This window comes from Megascapheus bottae, chromosome 28, assembly GCF_031878675.1.
Source record: "Megascapheus bottae isolate mThoBot1 chromosome 28, mThoBot2.hap1, whole genome shotgun sequence".
Taxonomy (NCBI): Eukaryota; Metazoa; Chordata; class Mammalia; order Rodentia; family Geomyidae; genus Megascapheus; species Megascapheus bottae.
In genome coordinates, this window is record NC_143536.1 from 6,140,023 (window position 1) to 6,162,998 (window position 22,976).

At 39.8% G+C, this 22,976-nt stretch overlaps 1 protein-coding gene across 2 annotated transcripts in view; it reads right to left on the reverse strand.

Moving 5' to 3' along the window:
* The window catches only part of Med13l (mediator complex subunit 13L), a 199,022-nt gene that overhangs the window by 24,211 nt on the left and 151,835 nt on the right, over positions 1 to 22,976 (reverse strand). The window contains exons 8-17 of one of the 2 annotated variants that reach the window (XM_090320164.1): positions 19,896 to 20,061; positions 19,459 to 19,563; positions 16,143 to 16,874; positions 14,715 to 14,940; positions 13,581 to 13,686; positions 13,116 to 13,240; positions 12,203 to 12,302; positions 6,773 to 6,990; positions 6,133 to 6,338; positions 1,645 to 2,582 (exon numbers count right to left, since the gene is read on the reverse strand). In XM_090320164.1, coding sequence (XP_090176290.1) covers positions 1,645 to 2,582; positions 6,133 to 6,338; positions 6,773 to 6,990; positions 12,203 to 12,302; positions 13,116 to 13,240; positions 13,581 to 13,686; positions 14,715 to 14,940; positions 16,143 to 16,874; positions 19,459 to 19,563; positions 19,896 to 20,061 — 2,922 coding nt within the window. Of the gene's footprint in view, positions 1 to 1,644; positions 2,583 to 6,132; positions 6,339 to 6,772; positions 6,994 to 12,202; positions 12,303 to 13,115; positions 13,241 to 13,580; positions 13,687 to 14,714; positions 14,941 to 16,142; positions 16,875 to 19,458; positions 19,564 to 19,895; positions 20,062 to 22,976 lie in introns of both variants that reach the window. The other variant, XM_090320163.1, reaches the window with a different exon arrangement.

Consider the following 22,976-nt stretch of genomic DNA (forward strand, 5'->3'; position numbering starts at 1 on the left):
CTTAGACTATCCAATGACCTCTGCACACTGCACATACTTCTATTACTTCCCTTTTTAGTCTAATGAAAGATTTCCCTATTACTCTCTCCTCAGCAAGACTGAGGAAGGCAGCGCCGTGCTTCATTCCCACACTGCTGTACTCTAGAAGATGGAATTTGCCCAGCCTCAGCTCCTCACACAGGCATGCTATGCTGGCCATCTTTTCTCTTTTGAGCACAAATTAACCCTCCCTAATTCCTAAGACAGGCACCACTCTGCTTCACCTTTCTATGCCCCCTTCACAGACTCCTTTTCTCCCTGTCCACATTCTGAACAGCTCTGCCCTGGCTTACTGAACACTCCTTTCCTCCTCAGTTAACTCTGGATGTTGGGACTACCACCCATGTGACTAATACTTCTATCTTCTGAGCTCCAGCCCCAGTCTCTACCCAGAAGTCTCAAAATCTCCACTGACGACCTTTCTCCCCAGATCATGTCTTCCTCACAGTGCAGACCTATGAATGACAGCACTGTCTATTCAAAGGCACAAGTTCCAAACTGAGATCTTTAATCATCTCCCAAACTCAAGCCAGTAACAAGTCCTGCAGGAACACTTTAAAGCACCTCCACAATGTGTCTACTATTTCCCTACCACAAGGCATGGTTTCTTATTTGGACTTAAGATTAACTGCTAAGCACACCAGAATTACACAAATACCATGTTCTCATATTTTCTTAAACCCCTTCAGATACATTTCATTGTGATCTGAAGACCTGACTCCCACCATGTCTCAAGGGCTCTTTATAACTCAGTCCCTAATAACCCCTAACCTTCCTTCAGCCTAACTATGGGCCTTCACATTTGTCACTCCTGTCTGGGACACATGGTCTGCTTTCTCTTCTTCCTCAATAAGATCTCTGAGCTAATGCTACTGCTCCTTCAAGGGAATCTCTCTCTCTTGAGCTCTTGTGCATGAGAGATGAGAGCCTCTCCTCTGTTATAATGCTCTAGTATCTCACAATGATTTGTTTCAATATGCTGACCTATTAGCTGATTAACGTCCAACTGCTTGTTTTTCCATAGAGAGCTCACAAAGGCAGGCACCTCCTCTCTCTGTTACCATTCATCTCTCCCAGGACACATCACAGTAGAGGGCAGCAGGTAAGGCAAAGGACTTTCCTGACACGCTTGGAACCTAACCTTCCCTCCCACCAAGTGTTTGTCAACTGGAGTTTTTATCCCCCACGATGCCACAGTGCAAGGGACTGAACTCTGCCTCATGCAAGCCAAACAAGGGTCATCCCAGCCCTCCTGGAGCACTAATGCCAGAGCACCTTGGGGTAGGCTTCACAGTAAGAGATACAAGACACTGGGAAGCCAGAGAGAGACAAATTACCACTCACACAGTTGTGCTGACTCTGAAAAGTGGGAGCCAATGAGTTGCCTACTTGTGATTAACACAAAAGGAAATTTTCACAACACAATTATTCTTCTCCAGAGGTGTGCCAATAGAAAGTATTCCCTCATTCCTTAAAGTTAGAATGAGATCAATAGAGCTCTCGTTTCAGTGATTTTTATTTTTGAAGAGATAAAAATTAGAATTTTTGTGACACAGTACTAAGAAAGCTAATTTTAAGTGTAACTCTGTTTGCTGGGTTACTTACCATTGCTATGAGGCCATGAGTGCACAGTGGCACTTCTCACCAGAGCTTCGTCTACTTTCCCACCTGTGAGATTATCCACATACTGCCGCCCCTGCTCCAGTGCATTAAAGCATTCTGTCCAGGAGTCATTATTATCTGCCTGCACCCGGTCGTAACTCCAGCTCACACAGGGAATTGTCTGGCGATTGTTAGAGGAAATGTAGTCCAGGAAACTCAGAGAAGCAAAGGGTTGTGTGTGCTGATTCTGCAGGAGGAGGAGAAGGCTTATGGGTGGTTCCAGAGACTTCCTAGCTCCCTCCATCTGAGGAAGAAAGGTGGACTGACACATCATCAAGCGCCTCTCTGCAGCTTGGCCAATATCAGAATTCTTCCCAAAAATATCCAATTCATCTTCAAGGAAGAGTCCTGCATTATAGCCAAGTTTGCGGTTCATGATGGCACTAAACCCACAGGTGCAGCGGTACTGGTCCTCGTTGGAAGAATCTGGGATGTAAAGCCCAACGTCCGCCCCTTTGATATTCATATTGCAGGCACAGATGCAACAACTGTCAAAGTTCCGGTCCTTAAAGATATTCATCACAGAATCTGAGAGAATCAGAGTGACATAGAGACTATGGGCTTCTGGAATTGGCTGCATGGTGGCAGGCTCCACAGAGTTAAGGGGCCGAGTAGTAGAGGGGGTAGAGGCTGGTGAGCCCTGATCAGTGCTGTCATATTTAACAGACCCTTGACCACTGGCAGTGCCCCCACCTCTAGGAGTTCTCGGAGTCCTGGGGGTCCGTGGTGTGGGAACAGAGAAACGAGGTGTTGCTGGAGAGGGGAGGACTCCTGCTCCACTGTTGCTGGCTGGAGCAGCACTGTTCAGTGTCACTGGTGTGTTCATCTGCGGTGTGTTCAGATAGTCTGGATCTGCTAGGCTCCCAACACTAGGCACATTACTGCAAGGAAGAGAAGGCATTAGCACGTGGTCCAGATGCCAGAGCTACTCACCATCATCCCAACCACCAGTGCACATTACTCAGCATTGGAAGGACAGGGCACCTGTGGTTTACAGGCTATTCGGAAGCTAAGATTTGAGAATCCCAGTTCAAAGCCAAGGCATAAAAGTCCATGACATGCTTATTTATCTCCAATTAATCAGCAAAAAGCTGGAGGCATGACTCAAGAGGCAGAACATCCGCCTTGAGTGAAAAAGCTGTTATCGCCACTTAAGCACATGTGGGTGTCGGGGGCGGGGGGGGGGGGCGGGGAGAGAACACAAAGCCATCAGTGAAATATACAGAAAACTAAAACAAGAATTCCATAGTATACTTTACTTCTACATATTTCACATGCAAATCATCCTCACTTCAATTTTTTGAAGAAAATCACTACTTCTGTAAGAATATGTGACAGTGAGTTTAATAAATTTGAGTTTCAAAAGTTGTAACTACTAACATGAGTTTGGATGCTAAATTAGCTAAAGGACTGTTTCATGGAAATTTCATCTAGCTTGCAATTATGTTTTTGTCATTTTTGAACCTGAAACTGCCAGAATATTACATAGGATGCTGTAATAGTTATAATCAAATACATATGAAAATTTAGCATTTTTCTAATTTCCAATTGTAACCCTTTCTAGACTCGCATTTTCATAATAATAAATGACCAGAGGGGATTCTAGCCCATTGCCAGTGCTGTACTTAATTACTAGAAATATTGCACATGCCATAAAGGCTTTAGTAGTAATTAAGGAGATATGCATGCAGAATACATACTGTATCATGATTTCTAGCTTCTTTTAAACAAAAACAACAACAAAAAAGGGTGGTAGGCACTCCTATTCCATCTCTTATATATTCCTGCTCCCTAACACTGACTGGGATGTTGATCCTTTTTCTCTTTTTCTTTTGGAGTCCTGGAGCTCAAACTCAAGGCCTGGGCATTATTCTTGAGCTTTCTCAAGGCTAGCACTCTACTACTTGAGCCACAGCACCACTTTCGGCTTTTGTGTATTTGGAACTGAGGAATCAAAGCCAGGGCTTAGTGTATGCTAGCACTCTACCACTAGGCCACATTTCAGGCCCTATTAATCTGTTTTCTTATAAGTACTAATAACTTGGAAAAAATAACCAAGTAAATAGTAGTATCTAATAGCTGTTTTATTATTATAAGACATTTTCTTGATATTCTTTTTGATGTACCTGTAAACAGCATATGAGCCTCTATACTTGGAAATCAAAACAATTTTTTTCAATCTTGATTCTCTTACAAATACTATAGTTAAATTGATTTCCTCCCAATAAGTGTAATATGCATTCATTCACAATGTAGAAGTAAAAACTAATTAAGAAATGTTTTGTCAAATAATTTTCTTGTGATTTTTAATGCCTTTACTGCAAACCTCAAAACACAAATCAGGCACTATTAAAAAAAAAATTCAAATTTGAAGTACAGTGGTATCCTTGACTATAGATGAAAATGATCCAGAAAATGTGGCTAGCAATTACTATTGTCTCAGACCCAAATAGTAAGTGTGTAATAATGATTTTCACTCTAACTGGATTCAAGTTTACCTGTTCAACAAAACCCTGAAGTAATTATGTAGTTAAAGATAAAGAATTGGATAAAGATCTATAATTAGTGTCTAAAAACAAATACTTAAACTGTTTCCTAGGTAGTAAGACTAAATTGTATGATACAGTAATCTGGTTTCTCACATTCAGTGAAACTGAGATGAACATCAACCTTATATCAGAAGCTGGATATTCAACAATGAAAAGAACAGAAAAGTGCAACAGACTTGAGTCAAGTGACGCTGGTACATTGAATGTGACCAAGAGGAAGTCCAGAGTGGTGGAGCCTCGAGACCACAAAGAGTAGGACCACACTGTCTGAACTATTGATGTCAGGATGGTATCCACTAGGATGGACTCGAATTAAATAGAACTCAAACTCAGACTTGGTCTGGCTAGCTATCAAACAAGGGCAGTGACTGCCACATTGGAAAGTTTTATTCACATTGTCTGTCTAGAATGAACACACACACACACACACACACACACACACACACAATCTTTGGACAGCAAAGACAGGTGTAATAGATGTGAACAGTGACCTTACTCCCTAAACTATTCTAAAGTCAGAGGCTGTGTGGGACATTTAGGGAAAACCTGTGGGAATGGAAGAGACGACACCACTGAATGTGTTTCCTTAAGAGTCACTCACTTGGGACTGGGAGCGCTAGCCTGTGCTCAGGGTATGTGCTGGTGTGGCAGCAGGACCTAAACTAAGCAAGGACACCGGAATACCTCTGGAGTATAACAGCGCCCACATGTCAGGTGCTCACAGCACAGGGCTTGTGAGCACATTCGTCCCTACTGTTTATGCAGTTATTTCCATGATACCTCAATAAGCCATTAGCTCTAGAGGCTTTCAAAAGTTCTGGGGAGTGGGAGGAAGAACAGGATTCCTCAAGCCATTAAATGTTTGCAGACAGCCCTGAGAGAAGGCGTGAATATATATCCTATGACACTGTAGACTGGCTCCCACGCCTAGGATCTCACTATGTCTCCATTAGCTTCTCGTTCTGTTACTGACTTCAACTACACAAACATGAAGCTGGGTTATTGCATTAAAGTCCATTTCAACAAGATTGTTTATTAGGAAGTCACAAACATGTAGCCCACAGAATGGGTCTGTACCTCAGATCTGTTTTATTGGTTCCTAAAATCTAATTCTGAAGTAACTGCCAAGACTTTAAAGTTGGAAACTGTCTAGAAAATCTGCCCACTGTGATGCCCACTCTATGGCAGCAGCTCTCGCCCACCAACCAGTTATTATCATTGTGAATGGAGCACAAACCAGGGCCCACTATCCTGTTGTCGCCTGGGGCCAGGCTGAGCAGCTGTGCGCCAGACTGCTTTCATCCATACAGTACTACCTGGTACCCTGAGTACCTGGCTTCTTATTTTATAGCCTTGTAATTATTTAATTAAGAAAGTATTTATTCCAAAGAAAGTTGATTGTATGTTGGTGATATAAGTACTGTTTTTTCAGACAGCAAAAAAATCAGTCCTGTCTTCATGAACACCTCCTTTTTCACACCGCCACTCTGTTACTGCTTTCTAACATGATGTGGAGTCAGCAACAGAGAAACTTACCTATATTACTACTGAAAATTAAGGTGTCTTTAAGTAACACACTGTAATTACTACTTTGCATAAAACACCACTCCCCAAATATGACCAACTCAGATTAATGTATGATTCTGTGTACTCAGATTTCACACCAAATGAATATGACTACCACACTTCTCTATACAAATAATTCTCATTTGTGTAAACAAAACTAAAAACTTTACTTAGAAACCATTATACAAACAACAGGCACAAAAGCATGAATCAATCTAATTCTCAAATGATGTGTCACTGTTACCACTTTTCACAAACATGTTTAGTACAAGTGGTCTGAAATAAGGCCCCAAATGAGCAAAGCCTCTGCACGTACTTGTAGCCATCTCTAACGAAAGTGGCTGCGGAGGGCAGGGGCAGTTGTTCGATTTTAGGAGGAATTGCCCATGAAGGCCGAAACAGACAGGCATCAGGTATCTTCAGAGGTAGCAGGCAATGGCTCGGCAACATCTTCAGTGGAGCAAACATGGAGGATCCCACAAACGGCTGAAAAGGTGGAGGTCTGTGCACATATGAAAAGTCCTGTGACAACAACACAGCTAATATTAGTGCTGACAGGCTGTTCAAAACATGCCAAAGTTGCTCAGGGTTTTCATAAGCACGGCCACAAAAGCTGTTGTGACCTAAATATTTTTTCTTATTGATCAGCTGAAAAATATCACTACTGCCAAAATGTTTAGCCAAGATACTATAATTAGCATGCCAAGTGATAAATCTTATGCTCCAAGATTCTTAGAAACTTTGTGGGTATGACACATAAATTATGTCTTTTTTAACAACTGTACATGAGGGGCTAGAAGTAGGGCTCAGTTGGTAGAACACTAGCCAATCAATGAGCAAAACCATACAGAGTTCGAGTCCCAACCTCCCCTTTTCCCTACCCCCAAAAAAGGAGCTGTATGTGAATCCACTTGAGAACCAGTCTGTCTCAGAGACACGAATACACTGACAATTACCTTTATCTCTTCTGGCTTGGGACTTCCTAATCCATCTTCCACTTCCATTTTGAATTCTGGGAGGTGTGTGGAAACCATACTGACCGCAGGACTCTCCATCATGCCTAATGCTGTCACTGTCTCTGGAAGTATGCCATCTTTGTAAGTCATCACAGGTGAAAAGGCAGGATGCTGTTCCAAAGATGGAGGGGTGGGGAACATCCTTTGTAAATCTGCAACTGCTAAAAAAAAGAAAAATCTTTTAAAGGCAAACCTTCTAAAAATATCCTAGCGCATAGCCAGGCACCCCACTGGGTTCCACAAATAATGTGGACTGAATGTTCACATCAATTACATGATAGAACACTAAGAATGGAAGCTTCTAAAAGATGGTCATAAGGAAAGAATGATACTTTTCTGGGACTTCACCAATATTCTGTAATGCTTTATGGCTTTATGATCTTCACATTAAAAAATCTCTATTACATTCATTTTCTTCCAGTAATTAAAAAAAATGAATCAGGAGGTGAATGAAAAAGAAACTGGAAGTGATGAGATGTAGTGGCATTATTAAAAATTCTATACCTCGAATGTTAATGCATTGGTTTGTATCTATAATTTTACCTACTCAGTTGGCTTAGATCTAAGGATCTAGATGCCAGCCTGGACAGAAAAGGCCATGATACTCTTATCTCCAATTAATTACCAAAAAGCCAAAAATGGGGGTATGGCTCAAATGGTAGAGCACTAGCCTTGAGAGAGAAAGGCAAGCAAGGGTACAAAGACCAGGTTCAAGCTCCAATTAAGGGGGGCGGGGAGACGCGCGCGCACACACACACAAACACACAAAAATTCTATTCTGTTTACAATGACACATAAGATATTAAAAACAATAAAAGCTCAATCCAGAAGGTCTTTATGCCATCCTTTAGGGGAACAATTCTGCAGTCATTTCAGGCTGACATTAAAAGAAAAGCCTATAATTAGGATCAACAATCCTACCTAGAGTCAAAAAATAATTTGTTGGATATCTACTACATATTTTAAGAAAAAAAAAAGTATTTTAAGAAGTACTCAGAGGCTATGTACAGGGCCTTGGGTTCAATTTAAAGAAAAAGGAAAAAAAGAAGGGAAAGAAGAAAAAGGGAAAAGAAGAAAAAAAAAACTGCCTCAACAATTCACAATCTTTTTTTATTTTAAAGTCCTTTTAATATACCCAAAGTAATCACTAAGTGTGGGTTTATAAAGCTTGGCCACTAGAGGGGAGTCTTGTCCGGCAAATGCATTAAGTTTAAATTAGCAATTTGGAATCGTATTCAAGGTCCCCAGTTCCTATCCTGTTGTCTATGGTAACCACTAAATAAACTAAGATCTGACTTCTAGCTCTAGTCAGAAATTAATACAGAATAACTAGTCAACATTCTTCCCTAGGATACTACCTCCGTTATTGCTGTATAAAGAAAGAACAGCAGGTCAGAATGCCCAGTCCAAGTTTCCTGGGTACAGTTCTGCTACAGTCAGGCCTTGGGGCCCTCCATCTAGTAGAGAAAGCTTGAATAGATGTATAGTTCTCAAAAGGTTTGCTTGCTTTTTTCTATCGGGGACAGAGGAGGTTCCAATAACCTCAGCAGAAAGGAAGGTGAGAACCACTAGGTTAGATCAAGTTTACCATGATTCCTAGGCAAAACAATGCCATTTCAATGCTTTAGTTGCTGTCTGTAAAACAGAAAAGAGAACACCAAGAGGGAAGATGGCACATTTCAACTCTTACTTCTGTCCATATTCTGTGTAAGATTTCGCTAGTACAAATGATGTATACTGCTATAAAGAAAGAAACCTCCAAAAGTGATCAAGGCATCTCCTTGTTATGGTAACATTCTACCTGTAAAGAAGTGAGCAATTCCTAGAAATGAGGGATACAATTAAGAAATAAACTGCTAGGGCCAGGAGTGTGGCCTAGTGGTAAAGCGTTTGCCTACTAGCTTGCAGTAAGCCCTGGGTTCAATTCCTCGGTATCACATACACAGGAGGGAAAAAAAACTGGAAGTGGTGCTGTGGCTGAATTGATAGAGCACTAGCCTTGAGAAAGCTCAAGGACAGTGCCCAAGCCAGCCAGCCAGCAGAGAGAAAGGGGGGAGAGGGAGGGAGGGAGGAAGGGAGGGAGACAGAGACAACTAGAGTACTTGGCATGCTATATAATTAATAGCTCCTAAGGTAGAAAAGGGTCTTCAAATGTAGCAGGGACTAGATCAGTTTTTAATTTTGCCAGTCCTAGAACTTGAACTCAGGGCCTGAGCACTGTTTTGGGGCTTTCTCAAGGCTAGAGCTTTGCCACTTGAGCCACAGCGCCACTTCTGGCTTTTTCTGTGTATGTGGTCCCAAGGAATCAAACCTGGGTCATGGTGCATGCTAGGCAAGCACTCTACCACTAGGCAAATTCCCGGCCCAAAAGAGTTGTTTTTGTTTTTTTTGTCAGTGGTGGGGCTTGAACATTGGGCCTGAGTGGTATCAGCTCTGGGCTATCGCCCTATCCCTGGTGCCACAGCACCACTTCCCAATTTTTTTTTTAAACTAGAGAAAAAAATATAAATAGTTTACCTTTAACCTTTCCCCAAGACAAAAGAGCAGCTACTATTAGCATAAAATTCAAGTGTATCTTATATTGTCTCACAAAAAAATTCAAATTACCTTAAGATCCTGAAACTGTGTAAAAAATATTCTAGTCAAAATAATAAAATGGCCTTTTTAAATTTATAAATGTGATAAAAATATGCTAAAATTTTTACACAAAATAAAGTCCCTATTAAGTTAGCTTTTAAATTTCCTCTATGAAATGTGATGACCTCACTTGTACTTACGAGGCCTAACTTCACAGCTGGTGATCCACACTCACCCAGTCATGCATCTACACCTGAAGAACTTCAGGGACCCTGTTCACATTCACAAAGGTAAGACAACGCACAGGCAAAGGTACTTATGCACGGACACACACACATGCACACACAGGTTCACTTTAGAAAGTGGCCTTCACCATTTTTATTAACATATATTCTTCATCAGTAGAATGTTAGTAATATCTACCTTACACTGCATGCTAAATGAAATAATGGATGCACAGAAATAAACATATGCCACAAATATCTCAAATAGTAAGTGATAAAGATGACACAAATTGAGTCCCCCTTCCCAATTATTAAGGTTTGATTGGGAAAAAGTGAAACTGCTGTTCACTCAGAGAATTTCTGAAAAAAGCTTTAAGATAATAAAGGAATTGGCCTTATTCTCTCCTAAAAGAAAAGAAATGAACTCTGATCTTCCAAAATAGAGAACTATAGCTTGCAAGTTTGATTTTCTTCCTAGAAAGGTTCTACAGTGAGCAAAGGAATAAACTGGAGAAAGCTATCTTGCTCCTAGGGCTACTGTGCAAACGGAATGGAAAGTTCTACTGCACTCCAGGGGAAACTGAGTAGGGACACCCAACCACCTCCCATCCTGAGCCAACTATTCACGTGCACAAGTGAAGCTTTCCAAAAAAGGTTATACCCCTAATTTTTCAGCGTGCCCTTCACCCCAGCACTCAAGAAGGGTAAGTGTTTTCAGAGAAATGATACTATTTCAAAACCTTCCCATCCTCCATTTTGCTTCCTCAAAGACATCTTCATAGGGCACGATTTCAGACAAAACAACTAACAAGTACTTAACAAGATTCAAGAAAAACCTCTGCTGTTACCTCCTGACTGCCTCCCTCATTATTACATACATAATTAATCATTATGGACATGCACTCTCCAGCCAATATCTCACTAGCCACACAGGGCTACTGGAAATTCAAATCAGAAGTTCAACCAAACATATATCAATTCCAAAAAACATCTACAAAAAGTAAAATATCTCAATCGCTTTTCATACTGACTACAGGTCAAAATTATGCTACTTGAGTTCATAAAGTTTTTCCATATGTACATTCACCTTTTTAATGTAATTACTGGAAAACATCAGTTGTATAGATTCTCACTTATGGTTCATCTTGTATTTGTAAGGAATATTGCTATTTTACTCTTTAAATCTCATAAGTCCAATAAAACTATCTCTTGTACTTTATTGTCACTTTGAGGGCAGCAATCCTTATGTTCATGCCCACACACTTTCTCTACAAAATTATATACTTCCAAAAATGAATTACAATCAATTACAATCTCTACTTTATCCTTTGAAATAATCCCTTTTTGAATACAAGTTAAAGGACAGAGTACTGTATACTTGATCTTGCATTAATTGGTTCAGTACATGGAAAAACGTTCATTCATTTGACCCCATAGGTATCTATTTCAGTATAATTTCTTTTGATCTGTGAAGTTCCATGTTTAAAAAATTCTGCAGCTCAGAGTAATAAAAAAAGAAAAATGTTTAATTAAAAAACTACAACAACCAGCTAGCTATCATTATTAATTTTCCAACCATGTCATGCTTGAGAAAGCTTTGCATATTTTTTAAAGCTATGGATCCACTAAAGCTGTCAAAACTCAATCTCTGTGTATGTCCCACTTCCACATTTGAGTAAATCAGCACTACATTTATAGGTTCATAAAACTTTTTCCACTCATCCCTAGGACATGGTGGTTTTTACCCTCAATTTGTTCTCATTACCAGCTGAAGTAAATGAGAAGATCTTAAAGAATGATTTGCAATGGAATTATGGCTCTGCTACAAAGTATACAGATAACCTGCCCTTGAACTTATTCTAAGGAATCATGCAGTTTCTTAGGATTAAGAATATTCTGGAAGTATGCTTTTCTCATCAACATGAAAAAACATATTGCTCTCAAAAGGTAACAGTATGTATCATCATAAGAACCAGAACAGAGGGCCAGGAGTTTAGCCTAGTGGTAAGAGTGCTTGCCTAGCATGCACGAAGAACCGGGTTCGATTCCTCCATGCCGCATACATAGGAAAAAAGCTGGAAGTGGTGCTCAAGTGGTAGAGCCCTAGCCTTGAGAAAGTCCAAGGACAGTGCTCAGGCCCTGAGCTCAAGCCCAGGACTGGCAAAAAAAAAAAAAAAAGAATCAGAAAAGATAATAAATACCGGTAAGCCTGACTGAATTACATTTATGAAAACATTTCATACAATACCTTATAGTAAGCTATCACTCTAAAAATCAAATTTGCAACATTTATTCTACTAGAAAAGCATTACTAGAACACAAACTCAAAACATTTTTCTACATTATTTTACTATAAACAGTAATAATCTGAAAAGAATTAAGAATTCAAAATAAGTTTCTGAACATAATTAACTATCTTCTCAAAAATAACATCTTTTATAAGTTTTCAGCCATAGTTAGAATGACATCAAAAGAAAAGGAATTTCAGATAGAAGAACACTGAGTGCAAGACAAGAGTGTTACAGGGAAAGTTACAGTGACCAAAACTCAGCGATTCCCTTTTGCGTACTTGGTGGGTAAGGAACAGCAGCTCTTCCATCCTTTCCCAGAGGCCGGTCTTCAGTCCCAATTGTAGGCATTTTTGATGAGCGCAGTGCAGGGGACACAGCCTAAGAATAGATCACTATCATTAAAACACAGTATACTCAAGCAAAGCAGCAGTTCAACATTTCAGAGTATGTGCCTACTGATACTAAATAAAGGAGAAATGCTTCCTTTCATAGCATTCACCAGGTGAACATCAAACGATCACTGCAGACAGTACAACAAAGGGGATGGCTATGAGCTTTTCAAGTAAAAGAAACTGGGTGATTGTGCTATCAAAGCAGGCTGCAGACCTTTGACAATTCTTCCTTCCCAGGTCACTAGAAGTTTATCATCATGGCACAATGATGATATTAGAGCAATGATTCCAGTAATAAACCATCAGATGGTCTGGCTCTTTGCTTGGGGAAAGAAGCTAAAGTAGATCTCAAGCTCTTTCAAGCTCTCCAAAGCTACTATTTTTAAATTTTTATCATAAAATTTTTTTCGCCATCTTCTTTGCCTATTTCAAAATAAATTTACAAATTAAAATTCAAAATATGGGTCAGGAGTGTGGCCTAGTGGTAGTGGGTTGGCCTGGCATGCATGAAGCCCTGGGTTTGATTCCTCGGTACCACATACACAGAAAAAGCCAGAAGTGGTGATGTAGCTCAAGTGGCAGAGTGCTAGCCATGAGAAAGCTCAAGGACAGTGCACCGGTCCTGACCTCAAGCCCTCCAGGACTATTAAAATAATAATAACAAAAAAAAATCATACCCTCCCCAGGTTTGCTTTGAACTATGATCCTCAGATCTCAGACTCCTGGGTAACTAGGATTATATGTGTGAAGCACCTAGCTTTTACCAAAGTCTTTACAAGTGTAGCTGTGGTAGACTCACCCCAAGTTCATCATCATCAGAATTATCAAAGATGTTGTCTAAATCATGCAGGGAAGGTGCCAAGTCTGTCACCTGTGTAAGGCTACTGGAGCCAGCTCTGCTAGCAGCATTATCTTGCCGGACATCTGTAGAAAAGAGGAGCAGGGGGAAAAAGAAAAGGAAAAAAAAAAGAAACAAGAATAGAATGAGTGGGTTCATCAATTAAGAAGAAGTGAGGAAAGGGCATGATCTCAATAGATAAGATCTGCTGTGAACTTCTTTCCTATACTTTTATTTAAATTTAGGGACAATTATTTCCAACTATGTTCATCAGTTTGGAAAGGAACTCAAAAAACAACTATGACAAAATATTAATGAGATAAAATTACTACTACAACAGTAAGAATACCGTTTTAAACTGAGATGCATCTCTCTCACATTCTATTTAGCAACAATCCAAGTGAGGCAAATAATCATAGTACACACCTGTTTTAGTAGCAGAACTGAAAATAGACATGGCATTTTTCCCATCAGGCACCGGCGTGGAATGACCTGGTGTAGTGACATCCTTGGTACCAAATCCATCCTCTGACTGTGTAATAAATTCAGCCAAACAAAACACATGAACACCAACCCAAAGTGTGGAATATGAGGGAGAAGACAAAGAATTAGAGGGCTGAATGGAACTTGTTATGAGCACAGGTATGATAAACCATGGTCTATGCATCCAAAGAAATAAAATACATGTTCTTGCTCTGGAATTTAAACAGAACCAAGAACTTCCCAACATTCCCTCAATCCTCTGCGGTATTTTGAGTGAATGAGTGGCTTATTCCTAAATAGTACTGATGGCATTTGATTAAAGACATGCCATGGTGTTAAAATCTGCCTTTGGTAACGTTTTAAGATGCTGAATTACAGATCAAGTTTTCTGGACCTACAGGTATATCTGTAAAGAAATCTGAAAAAAAAAATTTTAATTAAAAAAAGCATTCCCTTTGACTATACGAGTCTCTTTTCACAGTCATACTTTCCTTTAAACTTAAGACTATGTCTTCAAATGATCTAATATTTTATAGAGTCTTACAATTTAAATTTAAAGAAAGCAGACTCACAAGAGATTCAGTACTCACAACTGTGCAGTGGAACAGGAAAATTAGCAACAGTCTATGCATGGTCGTACATAGTGCTGATATTAATTCAGAATACATAAGGTATAAGACTCAGCACTGTAACATAATAAGTGCTCAAAAAATAGTAGCTAGTATTTTGCACATTTTTTTTCTTTTCATCTTGGGTACTTTGCAATAATACAAAAAAAGAAATAGGAGGGAGCATAGGCCAACAAGAATTAGCATATGAGAGGAAACATGCACTGTATAAGCTCCAGCTGGAAAATATGCACTCGTTTATGTGCAGCTGACTTTTAAACAAAGGTGAGCCATGACATAAAAAAAAAAAAAGGAGCAATACGCTGTTCAATACAATAGTACCAAGAGCATGGACATGGGAACCGAGCGATCAGGCAAGACTACCTCAACATCCAAGCCTCTAAAGCCTTCCCATACACCACACAGACAGAAACCACACCACACAGACACACTATGCCGCACAAGGTACCTTGTTCTTCTTCAGAGAATCCTTCTCTGTCCCTTGTTTGCACTTCTTGTTTGTTGTGAAGATATATTTTATGTCCCCATCCTCAAAGGTGTATGGGTCATTGACTTCTCCCAGACCATCTCCAGGTTGTTGTGAGAGAGGCAATGAGTCCAGGAAGTGGAGCGGCTGCATCTGAGGCTGCTTGTCTTGCCAGATTTTAAACCGTTTGTTAGGTTGTGCTAGGAGTCTAAAAAGGGAAATCAATGACAAGTTAAACAAGATTAAACAATTTAAAATAATTTGTTTTAAAGTACAACTTACACTTTAAAAGTATTTTTGAACTAAACTTTAAAATAACCTCATTTGGTGTAGTGGCTCACACCTATAATCCTAGCTACTCAGGAGGCTGAGGTCTGAGGATCAAGGTTCACAGCCAGCCCAGGCACATAAGGACCTAAGATTCTTCCTCCAATTAACCTCTAGAAAACAGGAACTGGGGCTTCCCTCAAGGGTAGGGCGGTAGCCTTGAGCTGAAGAGCTCAGGGACAGCACCCAGGCCTAGTTCAAGCCCCATGACCAACCCCCCACCCCAAAAAAAGCCCCACAAAGCTACTCTGTGTGTGTATATGTGTTTTTTTTTTAATTTTTTAATGGGTATGTGTATGTGCGTGTGCATATATCTGCCCATAACAGAGCCTGAACTCTGGGCCTGGGAGCTGTTCTTTAATTTTGTTCACTCAAGGCTGGCACTCTTATCACCTGAGCCACAGTTCTACTTCTGGCTTTTTGGTGGTTAACTGATGAAGAGTCTCACAGACTTTCCTACCTGGGCTGGCTTTAAACTGTGTACCCCAATCTCAGTTGCTAGGGTTTTAGGCATGAACTATCAATGCCCCAATACACTGAGATAAGCCTTTGTCAAGAACATGTGACTTTTAAAAGCACAGGACCTACAATAGACTGCTTAGGTTCAAATCCTGTGTCATGTACTAGCCCCACAACCATGGTTTTAAGTCATGCAATTAGCATAATAACATGGCTGTAGTAAATATTAAAAAGAGATAATCTGTATAAAGCATCTGGAATAATGAATGACTCAAAGCTCTAAAAATATTCTCACTAGGGCCTTCCTCAAAAGTGGCAGCATACAAAGAGGCTGTATTTTGAGAGGTCTTACAAAGTTATATTCTTTTTATAGGGCAAAAAATTATACATTGCAAGTAACCTAAATGACACAAGATCTTTACATGCCAGTATGTATAAACAATGACATATGTGCATAACCTCATGAAAGACAGAGTATCTGACACTGAAGCATTCTCCACAGGCAAAGCCTTACACAGAGAAGAAAGGCCTGATTTGTTTTGGCCTTGAAGTTTAGCAGGAAGAGCTGGAGAGGAGCCCATGACATTGACAGTGATGCAGGGTTGGTGTAGGGAGATGTCTTACCTTTGCAGTGCAGTGCTCTCTGAGGGCCCCTCCATTTTGGTGTCACATCTCTCACCCTGGAGCTCTGGAGGTCTGAACTCAGCATCATCACTGGACGGGAGACAAAAACTTTGCCACCATTTCTCTGATGACTCTGGGTTTGAGGGCCTAATCCCAGTATATAAGGCTGTCTCGCTGACCTCTGCCATCAGAGGCAGTCTTTGGCCTACAAGGACAGTTCTGTCATCCAGAGTGGACAATTGCTGAAGTTCCAGTCCATTTCCATACAAGGCTGAATTCACAGGGACTGAAGGTGGGTCCAAACTCTCGGTTTCCTGACCTCGTGGCTGAGGGCTGAGTGTTGGTGGCAGCGGGGAGATAGGAGAATGCGGTGAATCCATAGGATTCAGATTCATTTGCTTGCTTGTGTTTCTGGAAGGCACAGCCATTTGCTTATCATACTTTCGACTACTAGACACCTCTAAGGAGGAGTCCATCCCTGCCAAGCCTAGCTTCTGTCCTGGTGCATCTGGCTCCATGCATAACTCTTCAGCAACAGAGGGCCGGTGGTGAAATGGTATCAGAGGTCTCTTTTGCAGCTTGTCTCCTTTTTCTTGTCTTTCTGTCGTTTTGTGCTTAGAAGAAGCAGGAGGTGGTAAAGATGAAGATGAAGATGGTCCCGCACTGAACCCTGGTTGAGATATTGTGGGAGGTCGGTTGGGTCCTACTGCACAACGTTTTAAAAGTTTATGCCTAAAATGAGAGTTAAAATGAAGTCTACAAATACACAGATACAATAACTGCATCATGAGAACATCACAAAAGAAGTGTCTCTGACATGGCTGCATGTTTTAGCACACACTGGAGACTAACACATCTACAAGGACTTCAGCTTCTAATTCGATTTATTGTGTCTAAAATATGCAATCCAGATCGATGGAAATTGAAGAAACAATCACATACAAGTTGAACAGAAAAAATGGATTTAAGTAATATTTTTTATTTTTTAATTATTTTTTTTTTGGACCACGGGGTGTGATCTCAGTCCCTGGATGTTGTCCCTGAACTCTCTTATCAAGGCTAGCGCTTTACCACTTTGAGCCACAGCACCTCTACTAGCTTTCTGGTGGTTCACTGGAAATAAGTCTCACTTGCTGCTTATTACATGCAGGAAAGATAGGATCTAGGACAATAAAAGTGGGACAGAAGTGACAGCCTGTGAAAAGAGGGTGTATGTGTACAGATGCACCTGAACCATTTCATGTAAGCAAAACTAATACCATGTCTCCTCACATGCTAACACATTTCTTGGCAAGAACAAGTAGTGTGAGAAATGGCTTCAGGGCCCACTACATGATACCAAGGTTTAATCTGTGCAACAAAGTTATATAGCAGGTCAGCCAGTTCCTCCCAATATATAAATCATTCCTTGGGAAAAATTGTAAGCTCTCCTGCAGGGTAGCAGTAACTCGCCAAAGCCACTAGGGTGGCATTAAATTACTGCTGCATTGCACTGAATGATACCCTAGTGGGCAGTAAAATGGATTTGTGTGGCACAATGGGATGGTTTAGTGGGACGGCAGGATGGCCGCCCTGCTCCATAAGGCCATTAGATAGTGTGAGGAGTAGACCATTCTATAATGTGTTTGGTAATATTGCAGTAGATAATCTGAAAACACTCTTGCTTGGTCTTTGCTGCTTTAGAAATTAAAGAATCCCTGACTTTGAAGAGGCTAGTCTAAGCATCATGCTAAAAAAGGTACTTATATGAATAGGGGCACAGTACCCTCACAAAAAGACCCTCGTCTTGCCGCAAAACTTTTCTATCGTATCACCTCAATGTCTGAATATTTGAAAAGCTATGCTTCTCAACATTTTCACATAAAAACTTTCTGACTTGGATGTTCTCAGATTTAATATGCCAGTCCTTTGGTAGTGTTTTGCTTTCTTTTATATTTTTTATGGCAAATTCTTCAAAGTAAGAACTTCTGTAAACAGGATAGTATCTTACAGTTGCCTCTTACAGCAGTATCAAATGACTTAGCTAACAATGTCAAATAGTTATAGTCAGAACTGTGCCCACAGGTAAGGGACAATCCTAGCAAATTTCTGTCCAGGAAAGAAACCTGATCTGGGAAGGCTGCAGGGAGATCAGGCTTGGAAAACCAACTAGTCGTCAGATGATAGATGGTAGGAAAAAACCAGAGTCGAGGCCAGAGAGAACAGGAGGAATATACAGTGGCTAGAAGAATGAAGAAAACTAAAAACAGACATTTCAAAGGAAGTCACTGTGACAGACTCAAACTAGAAAATGAAGAAAAACAGATAAATGATTAAGTTAATGAGATAAGAAGGGAAAAGTATAATAGAAAGATCACAGTAAGAAACGTGGTTCACAAGAAAAAACAGACATGTTAACATTAAGAATGTTTCCTTCCTTCCTTCCTTCCTTCCTTCCTTCCTTCCTTCCTTCCTTCCTTCCTTCCTTCCTTCCTTCCTTCCTTCCTTCCCTCCCCTCCCTCTTTTCCCCCTCCCTTCCCGCCCCCCTCTCGCTGGTGCTAGGGATCAAAGTCAGACCTAACTTGTGCCCACAAGTGTTCTATCATTGATTCACAACACCAACTGCAAGGAAACTTCCTGAAAGCACCCTTCAGAGTAAAAGATTAGACCACATAAGATGTAAGGGGTAGAAATAAACTCCTGGCTGTCCATGTAGTGATGGCCTAGTATGCAAACAGCTATTAAAAGACCCAACCGAGTAAGAATTTGGTGAAAAAGTAAAAGCAATCATGAATTCCAGAGCACAAAGGAAAAGCATTATTCATGAATGCACAATTAAGATATCATGACTACTGAACTTGCACCTTTTAGAGGGTGTTTCCAAATTCCTGCCTCAGTCATCACAAAATACTTCCTAACAATTATCTACAGATTTATCAAAATTCTACTAACTCCAACTCATCTTGTTTTCAACCTGTTTAAATTTTCTACTTTAAAGTTGAAGAAGTTAAATACTGCCATTTAACTGGTTAATTTTTTTTTTTTTTTTTTTTTTTTTTGCCAAACTCACATCCTTTACTTTTAAAGAAGCTAACTGTAAGAAACTGTGGGAACAATCTGATTGCAGGACTGCTGCTTCATAAGCTCCGAGTCCCCACAATAAGCTCTATCATGTACATGTAAGAAAAGACTCATCACTTTCTTCTTTAATGTGCGGGTGTGAGGCAAGGGATTCAAAACAAAACAAAAGACAGAGACAAATGGCCTCTGAGGCTGGGAAATGAGCCAACCAAGTATGCCATCATCTAACTGCTGTTTTGCCTTTCTGAGTACCCACCTGGAACAAGAACAGCTGACTCTTTGGGTTGGATCCACAAAACCCCAAGCAGCAGGATTGTTAGCAGGCTCTTCTTCAAGTGTTGGAGTTGACATCTGGCTCCTCCTAAAAAGGTTTAAAATGTGACTTAGTTGCAAACATTAGCTAATATTCACTCCTCTATGATGGGGATGGGAAACTTGTTGCTCAAGGCCTACCAAATCATTTAGCACATGACAAAACAGGCATGTATGCCACACAAGCAGCTGCAATTACACAAACTTGAGCAATTGCGACCAACCCTATGCCACTACTTCAGATGTTTAAGAACTTGACATTTTTCCTGAATAATCAAGTCAAGGGAAGTAAGTATCAGTTTTATCATTTTTTGCTGCCTCTGTGTCGCAGTCAAGAAGATGGGAACTAACCCATGACTCACTCATAATCCACAAACATACTTAGACTGGGCTCTGGTGAGGATGCATTCCTTCCACACTCGGTGGACCATGTGATTGTGGAGGTTTGAAGGAATCTTCCCCGATCTCTTTGGACTGTGCATAGTTATCATGCCCCCATCCTGGGAACCTGGGTGACTGGTAGCATTCTGCATACCTCCACTTTCACCTGGAAAGCAAAGACAATGTGCAGTGGTAGAATTTTCAGAAAATGTCCCCATACAAAGAGATATTGTATTCAAAATAAGCATTTCAACTATTAGAACTCATGTAGCTTTGTTCATTTTCCTTGGCATTAACATTACCTAAAGGTAAGAATAAAATTGTGTTAGGATATTTTCTTCCCTTCTACATTATCTGTATAAATCTTTGTGTTGTCCCTAACACAGCTGATCTGATCAATACAACCACATAAGGGGATTCATACACAGAGCCATTCCTTCTTTACCTGTACTGGATGTAACCATAAGGAAGGAATCATAATTACAAAAATAAAGATTTAAACATGTATTGCTTGCCGTGAATTTTTAAAACAGAATACAACAAATAAGTCTCAAGGCCAAAGCAGTAGAGGGAGCTTTATGCTCATGTAGCCCAATGGTTGTATAACAGCTGTACATGGTGCCCAGGCAGAAGAAAGGACAGCACAAATCTTTTAACAAGGTCAACTATAAAATTTTTATGTAGAACTGTTTGTCCCCACATTTAACACTATTTATAATACTGAAAATTGTTGTCTCTACTACATTTGGTGTCCGAGGATTCAAAATTCACTGGGCTCTCTAACTCCAGTTGGTGCATAACCCATTTCTTCTGGCTATGCTCTGAGTGATCACAGCGGATTCTAGTCAGCGGGAACATTTCCACTCCTTTCTGATATAAAAACAATTACAGCCAATATCTGTTCATTTCACCTATTTGATTTATTAAATACATTGTTTTATTCTCAACAGAAAATGGTGCAAAACATTTTGATCAAGAGTCAATAAGCATTCTGGGACACTTCCACTTCTGTTAAGGGGGGAAGGGGGGCACGGAGAAAGCAACCTTATAACACAAGTTGATCTTCATAGCAAATCAATACAATATAATCATTACTTGAACTGAATAGTTAGCCCTATGTGTAATTCTAAGCACAGAGCAAAACAAAACCCAAAAGTTTACATTCTGAACTGAGCCTTTTGATTCCTCTCCAAAATTATAGTTATTTTACAGTTAAAATAACTGATGCACAAGAAACCTAGTCATTTCTACTTCTTATTGTGAAAAGTTTTCTGACTTGGCTCATAAAGTAAAAGAATTCAGTTCAATTTTACAAGTGTCCATCATAAAAACCAAGCAAGCAGATCATATGCACATAGTATCCTCAAAAGGAAAAGGTAGATGAAATCCAGCTACTAAGATGCTGCTCACTGAAACTGAACAATTGCTCTTAATAAACTGAAATGGGGAACTAAATAAGTTGTTAAAAGCACACTGAATGTTGCTACCTCTAAGGACAAAGTTAAATGGAAGTACCTATCCCAATAAGATGAGCAGCTTCCAGAAACTAAGAGTCTTTTGGCTCTTTGGAGATACAAAGGAATCCATTTTGCCCTGTATTTATTTAGGAAAACATGCCAATATTCAATGCTGGAATGACAGGACTTCTTGCATATAATTCAGCATCATATGACATGAAAATCTTGCCAAATTCATTTTAACATAAGCACACCAGAATCTTTTAGTTTGTTCACCTTAAAGAATGAAGTAATATCAGAGTTTTATTTATCCAACACCTAGCATGATACCATATATGTGGGGGGGGGTGGCACTGAAGGAATACGAAGTCTACATGAAACTCACAACAGGGAAACTTCTTGGATTTGGGGGCAAAGTTATACAGGTTACACACACACACACACAACACATACACTGTGCCAATCCTCAGATTTGAAGTCGGGGCCCGAGCACTGTCTCATCTTTTGTGCTCAAGTCTAGTGTTCTACCACTTGAGTCACAACCCTGCTTCTGGATTTTTTGATGGTTAACTGAAGTCTCATGGACTTTTCTACCTGGTCTGGCTTTGAACCGAGATCCTCAGATCTCAGCCTCCTGAGTAGTTAGGATTATAGGTATGAGCCATAGTGCCTGGCCAGACATCTTGTTTTTGAAGGGTGAAACTTATAGTTCTGAACTGAGAGGCAAGTTAAAGCATCATGTGTAAAGCAAGCCATCAATATTAAGGTGAATACAAATTTGGCAAAGAAACTAGAAAGAGAAAAACTTAATACTTGGGTATACTTGCTAAAAATTCAAACTCTGACAAAAGCAAATCTAATTTGTCTTTATATTAATATACTTTGTCTATGATGAATGGTATAAAAAGTTATAGAAATGTGTTTTTTTTCTTTTCCAATTTAAAGTAATTGTAATAAAAAAAACTTGATAGCAAAATCCTTTTACAAAGAGGCATTCAAATCTGCTCTAGTATTTGAGACTAGTATTTCGTCTCTCAGTACCTACTGGAGACTGAATCCAAAATTCACCAAGAATGCCAAAATCAAGCATGCCCAAAGTTCTGTATATAAAATATAAAATTCACATATAATCTCTCTCTCTCTCTCTATATATATATATGTGTGTAAATAATGTATGTGTATATAGCTTTCTCTACCTTGTAACTTACCTACAGATTACTTAGAACAGGCAAGATAATACAAATGCTATGCAATAATAGCCTTTATACTTTTGTTTAGGGAAAACTGAAGGAAAAAAAAATGTGCACGGGTGTTCAAGATAAGGCAATTTAGTTCCTTGAATGCTTTCAATCTGTAGTTAATGAGATCTACAGACATACCACCTGTGAATAGGTTGACTTTTACACCTTTCTAATACCTTATGAATTGTATGGCTCTTCATTCAATACAACTTCATTCAATACAAAGACTTAAGCATTGACTCAAGGCCTGGGCACTGCCCCCTAAGCTCTTTTCCTCAAGGCTAGCATTCTATACTTAAGCTACAGTGCCACTTCTGATTTTCTGGTGGTTAATCAGAGATAAGAGTCTCATGGACTTTTCTCCCCAGGCTGGATTTGAACCA